The sequence below is a fragment of the Eptesicus fuscus genome, chromosome 13, assembly GCF_027574615.1.
Source record: "Eptesicus fuscus isolate TK198812 chromosome 13, DD_ASM_mEF_20220401, whole genome shotgun sequence".
NCBI classification, from domain to species: domain Eukaryota; kingdom Metazoa; phylum Chordata; class Mammalia; order Chiroptera; family Vespertilionidae; genus Eptesicus; species Eptesicus fuscus.
Genome location: NC_072485.1, coordinates 49671033 through 49685709, shown reverse-complemented (window position 1 = coordinate 49685709; position 14677 = coordinate 49671033). Strand labels below are relative to the sequence as shown.

The window sequence follows — 14677 nt, the reverse complement described above, 5'->3', positions numbered from 1 at the left end:
GTGCAGGAGGCAGCCGATCAATGATTCTCTCTCGTCATGTATGTTTCTATCTCTCTTTCCCTCTCCCTTCCTCTCTAAAATCAATAAAAAAAAAATGTTTTTTTTAAAAAAAGAAATAGAATATAGATTAGTGGTTACTTGAGGGTCAGGGAATGGGGACAGAAGGTGGAATGACTGCTCATGGGTACAGGGTTTCTTTTTAGGGTGATAAAAATGTTCTAAAATTGGCTAATGGTTGCATGACTGGGAATATACTAAAAAGAAATTATTGAATGATCCTGTTTAAGTGAGTGAAATGTATCTCAGTGAAGTTACAATATATGTTTGAAAAGTGTACACTCCTCCATGTGGATCAGATCTTTCCTTTGAACGTGAACAGCCATGAGAAAGCAGAGCACGCTCCCACCTGTCAGAAGCCTAGTGCACCGTGTGAAAACCCAGGTTCGGCTCTGTGGGTGAGGGACAGCGCCAGGACACACGTGCTCATGAGTCTGAAGCTCAGGAGAGAGGTCCTGACTGGAAGTGTGGCTGGGGACTCCCCAGCACATCCAGGTAGGATCGGAAATCGTCATCCACACTCCCATGAAAGCCGACCACCCATCGATGCCAATCCTGTGCAAACACAACCGTCTGACACCAGAGATACAAGGAAGGTTGTGTTGGTGTGCTTTTTTTTTTCCCCACAAGGAGCATAAGCTAGACCATGAATCACACTTCCCAGAATCAGTGATACTGAAAGAGCTAGGTAACTGGGAGTCCAAATTACTTAAATTGATGTCATATCATTTGAAAAGCTGGCATTTCAGGCCCTACAAACTGAACGGCAATTACTATCCATCCGATTCATGGCCCTGGACTCTGGTTTCCCACCTGCTCTAACATCAATTCAAGCAATTCTGAACTTTGATCTCCACGGCAGGATGTCTCTGATTTATTGAAGTGTCAAGTCCCAATTGTGCTAACATCCACCCCTGGCAGAGCCATTATAAGGTGTGAAATCTGGGCGCCCATCACCCGGGCCAAGTTCAGCACAGCGACAATCAGAAGGAACAAATCAATCTGCCTCTCCATAGTCATCAGGGCAGCCTTGTAATTCACCATAACGACAGGCATGGAGGAAAAGCAGGGAAAGGGATCATCTGTTCTCCAGGCCCGTGAGGTGCTGGAGGAGCAACTGAGCCCCCCAAGAGAGTCCTTGCAACCCGCAGCCAAGAGACAGTTGCTACTCCTTGCAAGGGGCCTGTATCCTGAGTTGCTTTCAGTGGAATTGTGTTACCCTCCTTCCCTGTTCCGCCAAAAGCATCAAAACGGCTGGTTCCTGCTGCCCTTGCCTCTCCCAGCTGCCATGACTGACTACCTGTCCCCTGCAGGTCTGCCGCAGCAGGCTGGGAGCAAGGCAGGAAAACCCCTCCCCGCTGAGAGGAAAGTTTATTTCCTAGCCTGGAGTGTAGGGGGAGGAGGTGAGGGAGGCAAGACCTAGGCTCCCATGTGAGCGTTGGCGTCCATTCTGTGTAGTCGGTGAATCCTGATTCCACCCCAATACTGTGGCCTGCCCCTGCCCCTCGCCTGCTCAGCTAGGATCCTGGCATGCCTGCTAAGCGCTGCCAGCTTTTGTCCCCAGGGTTCTGAATCTGAGACCCCACCCTGGACGCGGAGGAGCCTCCCTGATCCAGGACTCAGGCACCCAGCAGATGCCAAGAGTCCCTGCACCCTGCCACCTCAGTGCCCACCTTGACTGACCTGGGGTGCCCTGCCCCTAAGCTGGGGAATGGGGTGGCAGACCCTCTTCCAGACTCATTTTGCAAACCGCCCGCCCCAGGGGTTCCCAGCCCGTCCCACAGCCAAAGCCACGTTGGCCAAGACAAAAACTGCTTTAGGAACCATTGTTTTTGAATTGAGAAGTCCGTGTCACACTGCAAATGGCAGATTAATTATTCAACCGATGGCCGCACCTGGGAAAGGAACACGTGCACAGCCTGCCCCTCGGCGTCCCTGGGAGTCCTGCCGCCTGGGTTTATGTCACCGAGGGAGCAGAACAGGCCGGTACCCTCGCCCCTCTGCGGCCCAGCACCGTCCTCACCCGGGAGACCTGCCGCGTTCCCATGAAGAGCACTCTGCTTGGCTCCTCAGTGTCAGGCTGTGCTTCTCACAGCGGAACCAAGGGCCGTGCCTCTAGATGTGACAAGAGATAAGGGAGTGGGTGAAGGGAATGTGTATGATTCAACGATGAAATAAATGCCCTGGACACATCACTCCCGGGGAGGGAGTCTGCCTGCATGGGTGACTCCCCAGAAATAATCCCTGGGGGCCTGGGTGATGATTACAAGCTCCAACTGGCTCAGATCCAGGCTTAGGAGATGAAATAAGACACCTGCCTATTCACTCGGAATGCAGGGAGAGGAGACTGAGCCCTGAGGCATCAGCCCAGCCCACTCGGTTAAAATCCAGCTGAAACCCAGAAGGCTCCCTAATCCTGTCCTTTCTCCTGTCAGCCTGGATTGGGGGCGGGGGGAGGGGAGGGAGTTTCTTCCTTTGGCTCCAAGAACATTGTCCATCTCCTAGGGGTCCCTCCAACCCTCTGAACCTAAATCTGTCCGATGTAGCACTTAGCCCACTGTCTGGTGATTCCCTCCCATTTGTCTGTGGTTACCAAGCTGTGGGGCAAGTCCAAGAACTGAGACATTGGGAGGTGGGAGAAAGTGATCAAAGGAAGGAGGGACTTCCTGAGCAAACCTCCCCTGGGTCCCACTCCAGCGGGACAGGTGGTGGTGGCTGTGATTCCCAGGGGAGCTCCAAGGATGACGACTTCCACGGCAGCCACACCTTGGGCCCTGTGATAAGGAAGAGCAGGCACTGGGTGTGAGACATGGAGCCTTATGTAGATGGAAGGATGGCCATAAGATAGTGTTCTGAATAAAGACCTGCCTGTACTAGAGCTGACTTTAAACATGTTACTGGCCAGAGTGGAAACCTGCACCGCCTTGAGGCCTCGCCTCCCACCCCACCCCACTCCACCCCACCCGACCCCACCCCTTGTGTGACTTGGTCCTGCCAGCCAGGAGCAAACAGAAACTTTGAGCCTAACAATGTTGGACTTACTTTCAAACAACCTACCAGGAAGACCACCCAGACCCAAAGCAGTCATTTTCCCCTAATTATCAATTACAAACTATTGACAGTAAGCAAGCCAGCTGTCAGCCTTTGACCCTGTAATTGCACTTCTGGGGCTCCATGAAAGGAAATTATTCTGAATTTTTAAAAAAAAAACACACTTTAGGCAGCATTATATCTAAGAAAAAAAATGGACCAAAAGAAATGGTATTAGGGCATTCACTCAATGGAATATTATGCACCAATTAAAAGTATATTTGATAAGATTTACATTCACATGAAAAATAGTTACATACCTTATAATAATAAATGAAAAGTGATGCAGAATACTTATCTAATACACGTGGCATACTCACAATTACAAAAAAAGCAAAAAGCTATAATGAAGACAAAGAACAGGAAGAAATATAAATTCTAGTAGTGATTGCCTTTGGGAGTTGGTACTTTGCAAGATTGTTTTCTCTTTCAATTTTCCCATAAGTCCCATAAGCATAGGCTAATTTTATAATGGGGAAGAAAAAAATATTTTCATTAAAAATAAAAGAGATGCTAAGTGACTTGGTTCATTCTTCTCTCCCCAGGGGAGTGTGCCGTCGTTTGGAATTCTTCTAAGTTCACTGCTTCTTCCACTCACGGCCTAACCTTCCCCTAACGCTGGTTCGAAGGGAAGACAATGACCTAGTCACAAAGTTTGGCTTTTCTAAGGCTTTGGCAGCTGGTGCGTTGCAAGCAAATAGAACTTTCACTTCGTTGACGCCAGTAGAAGCGGATTGTAGATGTCCTGTAGTGACCCACACCCGCCATGCAAACATCTGACCCAGGCCTGAATAAAACGGAAGCAGCCGCAACGAACAGAGCGAGGCAAAGCTCAGCGAAGGCAAAGCTCAGCGAAGGCGCGGCAGCCGGCCATTCTGTTCTGTCCTTTCCTTCCCCTGGGTTCTTTTTTGCCAAGTGGGGAGAGCTCGGAGGCGGAGCTCTCCTGCTGAGGAGCAATGACAGAGGCCTGGCTCTGACTTTCAGATTTCCTTAACTTCGCAGGTAGGGAGTAAATGAAGCTGAGCGAGCTTCAGTCTGCACCTTTCTCTCGTCTCCGCCACTCCGCCAAACCTTACAAAGAGGCGATTCCACCTCGGCCCCTTCATTTAAGCGGCGGAACATGAATACGTGCAACACCATTTCTGCAAAGCAAGCTTTTCTGGATGGAAACAAAGAACACCAGCCTCAACGCTCCTCCTCTCCGGCTCCTCACCACCCTGGACCAGTGGGCCTCCTGCCGGCTCAGGGCTGCCCCTGCACCATCAGATTCTAGGACCCGAACCTCTGGTCTCGGGGGCCTATGTGTGTTTGTCAAACAACCGGGCTAATTGATACTGTCTTTTCACAAAGAATAAAGTGATTCCAGGGCTAGGGAGGAGGCAGTTTTATCAAAGACACTCCCCCACACCCTCCCAGCAGTTGAGCCCTGATGGAATCAGGGGACTAGAAACATCATCTGAGGTTAGAACACACAATTTGGAGTAACCTGGGAACTCGCCCGGTGGGAAGAAAACGGCCATTGATGAGTTAAGAAGCATTTTGAGCCCTGGCCGGCTTGGCTCAGTGGATAGAGCGTCAGCCTGTGGACTGAAGGGTCCCAGGTTCGATTCCAGCCAAGGGCACATGCCTGGGTTGCGGGCTCAATCCCCAGTGGGGGACGTGCAGGAGGCAGCTGATCAATGATTCTCTCTCATCATTGATGTTTCTATCTCTCTCACCCTCTCCCTTCCTTTCTGAAATCAATAAAGAAACATATTTTTAAAAAAGAAGCATTTTGAGGGCACCGGGTGCTGTGCTAGGCACTCGGGGTCCCCATGTGAGCAGCACACCTGCCTGTCCTCCTGGAGCCTACAGGGAAGTGAAGGGGAGGATGAGGACCAGGGACGAGGCCGAGGAAGCCTCCCTGTCCCGGGGCCCGGGCCTCAGGCAAAGAAATCACTTGGATTTCTTACCGACTTCAGGCCACAGAACAAACTGAAAACTTAACGGGTGGTTTACAACACTTTTTTTTTAAGTATTTTATTTTAATTTCATTTTTAAAGGTCTTCTGGTTTTGAAATTGTTGTAGAGTTTTCCCCAAATGTGTTCTTTTATTCCCTGATAGTGAGTGGAGAGTTTTGATGCTTACAAACGTTTACATGAGGATCCCAACCCTCCTCCTGTCCTAATGGCTAAAACATAATTATGAACTGCACTTGTTAACCAAATAGAGATATTCCATGAGGCAAGGAGACCGATTCCTAATATGGAGGTGTCCTTGGGCCCGGGCCCACTTATCCTGGTTTCCATCTCCTCCTCCGACACAGAGGTGCCTTCATTAGTGGAGGGAAGAAAGAGGTCTTTGTGATGATGTCATTCCAGACCACCCTACACAGACAATAAAACTGCATCTGAGAGAAGCCTGGCGAAATGAGAGTGCAGAAATCACAGAATACCAGGGGGAAGGGCCCTACGAGGTTCTTTAGCCTAATCCCTGGTGTTAGAAATGGACGAGGGAAGGGACTTGGCTAAGATTACACAACCAGTTAGTGGTGGGCTATATTCACCAAGGGAACTATGGGGAAACTCATTCCATAGAAATTCCAGTGTCGTTATGTGTTCAATATTACAGGAGGTGGGGGGCTACAGGAGGAGGGATTTCACCATAATGCGTCACACACACACACACACACACACACACACACACACACACGGCTGCAAGGCAAGGTGTCCAGTGCTGCCACAGAGGTACAGACAAGGCGGTGTGGGGCCACAGAGAAGAAAGTGTCTCACTCTTCCTGGGGGAGCTATAGATGGGATCAAATATCAAACGGAAGGGGATATCTAAGTTGGGTCTTAATGGCTGAATAGGAGTTTGTTGTATAGAGAAGGGAAGGCGGTCAGTCCAGAATATAGAACAGCATGTGTAATCTCTGAGACACATTGGAAGAACATGATGTGTTTGGGGAATAACAAGTGGTTTGGTGCCCTGGCCAGTGTGGCTCCGGTGTTTGGGCATCGTCCGGTGCACTGAGAGGTTGCCGGTTCTATTCCCAGTCAGGGCACATGCCAGGGTTGTGACAGGCTCGAACCTCAGGAGGGGGTGTGCTAGAGGCAGCTGATCAATGTTGCTCTCACATCAATGTTTCTCTCTCTCTCCCCCTCTCCTCCTCCTCTCTCTAAAAATCAGTAAAAAAATCTTTTTTTAAAAAAGCGGCTTGATGTGGTTAAAACGGAGGTTTCTTAAAAGGAAGATAAAAGAGACTAGACTAACCAGCAATTTTGACAGTCTTGAAGGCCTTCCTAAGAAGCCTGTCCTGGGGAGATATTATCGTTGTGTTTTAAAAAAACACACACAACACATTGGCAAAAGAATAAAAGACGGACTGAACAAAAAAGGGCCAGGGATAGGGAGACTAGCGGAGTGGATACTGCAATAAGTCAGGTAGAAAATAAAGACAGTAAATTAAAAAAAAAATAAACAACCTCAAAGACAAAGAGCACTTCTTGGGCCTTAATTAAGGCAGTGATCCTTAGAAGGTAGGATGAGCAGGGCTTAATGAGAAATAATCGGATGTGGGGGTGAAAGGAAGCAGGGTAGGCAAACTACTGCCTATAGACCATCGCCAGCCTGCCCTCTACTTTTGTTTAGCCAAGGGAGAAGAATGGGTTTGGTTTCGTATTTTTAAATGGCTGAAAAAGAACAAGAATATTTTGTGACACATGGAAATTATCTGACGTTCGAATGTCAGGGTCCGTAAGTAAAGTTTTGTTGGAATGCAACCACGCTATCGGCCATGGCAACGAGGGCAGAGCTGAGTAGAGGCCAGAGGGCCAGCAAGGTCTTAAATACCTACTTCTTATCTGCCCTTTAAGAAAAAGTTGCTGAGCTCTGAAACAGAGGATGCCCACAACATTGCAACCTTGGGCGGCTGGTGGGGTGGTGGAAGAGAAGCAGACTTGGGCAAGTGGGGCAAATAACTCCACTGAGGGCGTGCTGAGTTTGAGGAGCCTCTGACACATCCAGGAGACGGTGGCAAGATGCATCCGGACTACAGGTGAAGATCTGGATTTGAGAATCCTCAGTGGGTACATGGTCCCTGGAGCTAGGAGAGTAGATGAGATAATCCACAGGAGACAAAGACACAGGGCAAAACGGGTGAAGTCGGAACCCCAGGAAGTGCTGCTGAGGGGCAAACAGAGAAGAAAAGCCTGAGAAGTCTGAACAAGAGGCCCGAGACACAGGGAGCCGATTCAGGGTGCATCAGGTCAAGGGACAAGATCATTCTGAGGAAAAGACGAAGTTGAATAATGTCAAATGCCACCAAGAACGAAAGTGGAATCATGTTAAAAAGAGACTGACTTTGGAGACCTCAGCCAGTGCCACGTAAAGAGTGGGAACGGAATGGCTCTCCAGCTGCCTCCAGGACCCGCACGCTGTTTCCTCATCTCACACTGGCCAGTCCTTTGCAATCTCTCTCGCTGGTTCCGTCTCATCTCCCAACTTCTAAAAGTTGGAAAACCGTTGGGCTCAGTCCTTGGACCTCTGGGCTCCCCTCCTGGAGGATCCCATTCAGTCTCAGGCTTTAAATGGACCCACACCCCGATGTGTCTCCAGCCCAGACCTCTCCCCTGAACTAGACTCCGAGAACCAAATGTGAACTCAACATCAACACTGGGAAGTGCAGAATCACCTCTGACTAAATAGCGGCCCAAACTGAGCCGCTCCTCTTTCTCCCCAAACCAGCTCTTCTGCAGAATTCACCACAGTTAAGGTCAGTTCCATCTTGCCAGCTGTTCAAACCCAAACCCTAGAGCCCTAACTGGTTTGGTTCAGTGGATAGAGTGTCGGCCTGCGGACTGAAGGGTCCCAGGTTCCATTTCCGTCAAGGGCATGTACCTTGGTTGCTGGCACATCCCCAGTAGGGCGTGTGCAGGAGGCAGCTGATCAATATTTCTCTCTCATCGGTGTTTCTAACTCTCTATCCCTATTCATTTCTCTTTGTAAAAAATCAATAAAATGTATTTTTAAAAAAACACCCAAACCCTGAAGTCCTCTTGATTCTACTCTCCTCTTCCATCCAATCTTCCAGTAAGTCCTATCCGCTATGTCTTCAAACTATATCCAGAATACTATGCTCGCCCGTCTACTGCTACCACTTAGCTCTAGGCCACCACTGTCCCTCACTGGATCATTTCAGCAGCCTCCTAACTCACCTCCCTGCTCCCACCCCTGCCCCCTCCGTCACTTAGCACCCGAGTGATCCTGTTAAAACAGAAGGGAGCTCCTGTCATTCCTGCAAAAAAAACCTTCCAAACCTCCCCATCTCACTCTGACTAAAGGCCCTTGTCTTACCATGGCCTCCAGGATCCTACATAACCTGCTCCACCCTTACTAATTACCCCGGAAACCACACCTACTTCCAAAGTTGTGTTCACTTTCTCCTCTGGTTACAGTGACTTCCTTGCTGGCTCTCAACACCCCGGGTACACCCCAGCCCCAGGGCCTTTGAATTTGCCAACTCCTCCACCTGCAATGCTCTTCTCCAAGATACACCTATGGCTCTCCTATCACTTCCTTCAGGTCTTGACTCAAATATACCCTTCTCAAGGAGGCCTTCTCTAGCCCTCCTATTTAAAGTTGCCAGCCACCCCCTCGTCCCATACCACTCCGTTTTACCTTTTCCTGCCTTATTTCACTCTATAGCACTTATCATCACGCATACAAAATACACATATTTTATGAATCTCTCTCTCTTTATTATCTGTCTCCTCTACTAGAATATAAGCTTCGTGAGGGCAGGGGTTTTTGTCTGTCTCCTCCCCCGTCCCCCCGGCCATATCCCAGCACCCAGCACAGTGCCTGGCACATGCTTGTCTCTCAATTAACGGCTGAAAGAGTGGGAATAGTGAATTGGGAAGTGACTGGGAAATAAGAAAGAGAAAGCCAGCACATACAATGCTTTCAAGAGCTCCGGTGAGTAGCTTAAGAGGAAACCGGTATCAGGATATTTTCTTCAAATGGGCAAGACTCACGCATATTTACAGGATGTTAGGGGATCGGGGCAGCATGAAAAGGACTGAGGCTATGAGAAAAGGGTATCTGGCTATGCCAAGTCTGGGGGAAAGGGGAAATGAATGGCCCCTGAGCAAGGGGAAGGGGACATCCATGGAAGGGATAGGGCAGGAAGGGAGCGTGAAAGGAGAGGTACAGACAAGGGGGTCAGGCGGGGGTGGGGGTGCTGAAGGGAAATTGAATAAGCTCACACCTGGTACTCAGTTTTCTATCTCAAAGTCTGGGGAAGAGCTTGCAATGGTGAGTGTTTGAGGAGGCACTTCAGAAAACGAGAACGCAAGCTGATTCTGAGAGAAGGATGGCTCTGCCATGCCGAGGGTCCTGCTCACTCCAGAAACCATAAATCTGTGGCAGAGTTTGGATATATCCCCAGTCTTACTGGACAGCCAACAAGAACCAGAGTGGTAAGTCCTAGAATTGTTAGAAAAATTATTAAATTAAAGCCCTTATAAACACTCCAGACTCTAGACAAAATGTAAATAATAAATAAATGGGTAAATGATAGGAATAACCATTACTGCTGACCCAATGTAGGGCACCGTCAGCTGGCAAATACATTCAAGACGGTGTTCATGGAAAGAGCAAGCCTTGGGGACAGATCTGGAAGCAGCAAGGTGAAAAGTAGCCGCTTGGCAAGTGGACTCTGAAAGGCTAGTCTAAGAACCTCCCCACGAGGGCATGTCTGGCATCAGTGGGGACTGGGAACCCCAAAGAGAAGATCCACAGAGAAAACCAAAAGCCTCTGTTTCCTTAAACCAGAGGTCGCCAACCTTTCAGACCTCACGGACCACCAGTGGCCCACGGACCACCGGTTGGCGACCGCTGCTCTAGTGAGCTACAACTCACTGGAAGGGGCCCGGGTGTTTTAAGTGCTGAAATGTGACATTTTGGAAACAGGAGGATCTGACTTGCAAGAAAAGATCCCTAATTTCCAAAGGAGCCCAAACAGTGCTTCCACGGGCTTCACACAGTCATGGGCTACTAGGCTATTTGCAGAACCTATGACATCGTCTACGGTCCCCAATGAAAAGACTATTTCAACATGTAAAGACTGTAAAATTGAGCTGTCAATTTTAATAGCTATTATTTGTGCCATGTTATGCATATTTATCTCATTTAACCTCACATCCTCCATGTAAGGAAGGAATTTTTATTCTCATTTTATAGATGAAGAAACAAAGGCTTTGAGGGATTGAGACACTTGTCCTAAATTATAGCAATAAATAAGGAGTAAGAGCAGACATCAAACCCAAAATTGTCTAATCCTAAAGGCCATACTTTTAACTTCTATTATCTCTTGCCTCTCTAATGCTATTTTTTTCCTTATGAAAACACTGAAGTGATGACTAGTTTCAATGTATTCTTATGAGACTTATAATCATTCTATGATTATGCTAGAAAATACTCTTAAGAAGGCACATCTATATATATAAAAGACTAATATGCTAAGTGTCCCTCTACCGTCTGACCAGTCGCTATGATGTGCACTGACCACCAGTGGGCAGACGCTCAATGCAGGAGCTATCGAGCTGCAGTGACTTGGCAGCAGCGGTTCTCTGGTGACGCACCCCAAAACCAGAGAGGAGGGAGCCCGATTCCTTGTGTGGCCATGCGATTCCACCTTCGGCCGTGGGTTATGTTGTTGCTGGGGCACTATCGGCCCCGAATCTGGTTTACTGCACACTTGCGTTTGTGTTCCACACCCTGTATGATAGCAACTTTGCAGAGTGCCCTCTCACACTCTGGGACCCCTTGGGGGATGTCGGAGAGCTGGTTTTGGCCCGATCCCCACAGGCCAGGCCGAGGGATCCCACCTGCTGGAGGAACTCCACTCATTCCACAGACACCGGGGAAGGCGGGGGAGAGGTTGGCTCCAGGGCATGTCCGGCCCCACCAGCCACCTTCTAATTAATTTCCTTTCAATGTGCAGGAATCCATGCACCGGGTCACTAGTTTTTATATAAAACTATTGACTTTAATTGCTAACTAACATGTATTATGTCCTTCCAGTCTTTGTGTACTACAGTGGGGCACAACAGATATCAAATGAAGACAGTCCTTGGGCCAGAGAATTCTATGCCAAAGCACTGAAATAATTTGTGGCTAGACCCACATCATGATCTTGAGGACTCGTGAAGGAAGGGAGGTTTTAGAACACTAGAGGTAAAGTGGAAGAAGGCGGTTTCTGCAAAGCACAGAACTGTGAGATTATGCATGTTCCAGAGCAAGATCTAACCTGGCTGTTACTGGAGTGATGGCTGGTGGGCCCCTGGCAAGGTCAAGCACTGATCACCAAGACCCAGCACTTCCTCACCAAGTGCAGGTCATTTCAAACCCACCCCATTGCCTTCTTTGGCTGGGCTCGTGGTGGCATGCAACAGCAAGCAGCTGGAGCTGGTGAGGGCTGGCCCTTTTAGGAAAAGCATGCCTTCTTCAACGTACCCATTTACACCGCCTGGATTAGCTAACAGACTGAATGACAGAATCAGGACTTAACAGTTACGTATAACAAGGATTAAAAGGATCTTGCACTTGGTTTAACAAAACCCAACTGAGTAAACCTGAGATGGGGAAGGGAATGATTTAGGAGCAACAAACATAAAAATGTCTTTCAGCTGATAATCTCCGTGAGCGATTAACAGTGTGATGAAGGTGGCCACGTGAATAAGAGCAGCCTTGGCTGCATTAACAGAACACGATGTCCAGGCTAGAACAAAGGAGGTGACAGCCACGGCTGGCTGCACTGGACTACTACTTATTATACTGTGTTGACTTCTGGGCAGCTCACTTTGAGAGGGTCTGTTATTCTCCATTGCCCCCCACTATGATCTGTTCTCCACACTGCTCTGACCCCTGCATCACCCAAAATCCCTTGTGCTGGTGACTTCCCACTGGGTCCAGCCAATCCGAAGGACCAGCGAGAGATTCAGGGCAAGGAGAGAGAGAGAGAGAACATGCAGAGCTCACTTGTGCCACATCTCCCTGCTCCACCCCCCTCCACGTTTCTGACAGTGGCTGTGTCCCTGGACAGCTGCAGTTCCTGTCAGGCAGCCCCCCTTCCAGAGCTCCAGCTCTCAGTGGGTTCTGGTTGGCTCCCCTCATCCCTTCGGATCTAGGGGTGGTCACAGTCCCCCATCCCCGTCGGCTGCTAGTCCCTGGATTCCTCATCACCCCTCTGGGTTCCCTTAACCCTGCCCACAACTCTGTAAACAGTCCCTCCCTTCATTATTTTCAAAGTCCCAACTAAGTTGACCTTCTGTTTCCTGCGGGGACCCTGAGTGAAATAGAAGAGGTAGGATGGCAGCAAGCCATAAAATCTTGAGGACCACCTATAGGAACAGAAATGTTTGGCCTGGTGAGGGGAAATAGGCTAGTCCAGTGGTCGGCAAACCACGGCTCTTTGGCCCCTTGAGTGTGGCTCTTCCACAAAATACCACGTGCGGGCGCGCACGTACAGTGCGATGGAAACTTCGTGGCCCACGCGCAGAAGTCGGTTTTCGGCTCTCAAAAGACATTTCAATCGTTGTACTGTTGATATTTGGCTCTGCTGACTAATGAGTTTGCCGACCACTGGGCTAGTTCACCTGATATAGGTGAAGGGCCACCATCAGACTCATTCTCCTGGCTCCGTGAATACAGAGACCACGTTTTTACTTTTACTTCGAAGTAAACTTTTCTAAAGAGCTGGTTGGCAGAGGTGGGGCGAGCTCTCCTAGGAGGTCATGAGCTCCAGAAATTCCGACTTGCCCAGTCTTAAGCTAGAGAGTCCACATCAGGAATACTGCAGGAAAAAGAAGGGTAGTCTAGAAAAGGACTCTCCACGTCAGGATTTCATGATTTGCTACCAACTGCACACTACTCAATGGTTTACCAAAATAACCAAATAGGGGAAAACATTTGGGGGGGATGTTTCGCAGTTTCTCACTTCAAGATAAAGAATGGGAGTCCAGCCCTTTGTGTCAACTTGGATAATGCTCAACAGTGAAGTTCTTTTTTACACTTTAAAGTAACCCAGGAACATGACACTTGCTTTACATCTCAGTAGCACAGCCTTCAAAGGGGTTATTCCCACACCACTGAGCAGTCTATGAAAAAAGAAAAATTAACCAAGCAGCTTCTATCTACGCATCTATCACCGGCTTCTTCAGAACTGTCACGTCATTTTTCAAATCAAAAGCCAGGATGCGAGTTCTGCCCATGAGACAAAATATTTTACAGGCAAAGGCAAACTGTCCTGGAAAAAAAATAAGCGCTTCAGTTCACCCGGGTGGGGAAAGGAAATGGTTTTTGCGAGAGCTCTCAACTCCCGAGTTCACAGAAGGGTCATGGCCATGATGCTAAGTGTGCGCGCCTCATCCTGGGGGGACCGCCTGGAACGCCAGCGTTTCACTCATTCATTCAACAAACATTTGATCTTGACCTCCTCGTTAAGAGAGCCCCACTGGGCCTTGGAAATGGGCAAGATCCAAAGAGGCCAACGCTGCATCTGGACTTCAACAAACAACCTGATTTCAAAGACCAACGAAAGGTAAAAAGTGAGAGTGAAGACGCCCAGAAAAGTTTCAGCAGAAACTTGAGAAATGCCAGCATTCGGGCGCCTAGAGGGCGGGGACCTGGGGCCTACGTGGAGGCGGACACCGCCTCCTGGCTGGCGGGCCGGCCATCCCGGGCCCTCCGGCCACGCGGCCCCAGCCCTGGCCCAGAGCGGGCGTTGCCGGGACTCAGGCCCCGGCTGCTCCACCCGGGCGCCTCCGGGGCCTGGAGCGCAGCGCCGGTGCGACCGCCCGCAGCACGATGGCGCAGCCCCGCGGGGCGCGCCTGGCCCGCCACGACGAGCCCGGGAAGCGCGCGCACGCGTCGCCGCGCCCCTCTCTCCGCCGGGCACCCGCGGCGCGCCCCCGCCAGGCCGGAGCCCCAACCCCGCGGACCCCAGCCCCTGCCGCTCCTGCGGCCCGGCCCCACTCACCCTCTTTGGCTTTCTTCCTCCGGGCCAGAGTCCCTCCGAGTTTCCCCAAGAAGGAGTCATCTTTCTTCCGGGATGGGGGCGACTTGGGAGTGGGGGACTTGGGGACCGAGGGCGACTTTTGCGGGGAGGAGGCCATGGCGGTGGAGCGGACAGCCGCGGGCCGGTCGGGACGCGGAGCTGGCGCTGGGCGGGCGCGGCGGGACTGAGGCTGCGGCTTTCCAAACGGAAGCGGAATTATTCCAAGCATTTAAGGCAGCTCACGCTCGCCTTTCCCTTCCCTCTCTCCCTCCCTCGCGCCGCCCTCCGCCCTGCGAGGAGCTGTGCGCTCGGGCCCTCGCTCCAGGCAGGCCTGCTCTCTGCTCCCTTTGGCTGCCCAAAGCCGGGAGGATGCCCCACATCTGCTCCTGGGAGGATGTGCTGCCTTATCTATGGATGTGTGAGTGACCCTCCAGCCTGGGAGCGCTGGAGCCTGAAAGCCTCATTTCCTCTGCACCCAGCACGGATCCTTG

General features: G+C 50.2%; 1 protein-coding gene across 1 annotated transcript in view; it reads right to left on the bottom strand.

The window, feature by feature from the left end:
• Positions 1-14390, bottom strand: part of PARVA (parvin alpha) — a 143701-nt gene extending 129311 nt beyond the window's left edge. Inside the window, exon 1 of the mRNA XM_008151019.3 lies at positions 14169-14390. Coding sequence (XP_008149241.2) covers positions 14169-14304 — 136 coding nt within the window. The 5' untranslated portion in view covers positions 14305-14390. The remainder of the gene's footprint in view (positions 1-14168) is intronic.
• Between the last annotated feature and the right edge of the window lie 287 nt (positions 14391-14677).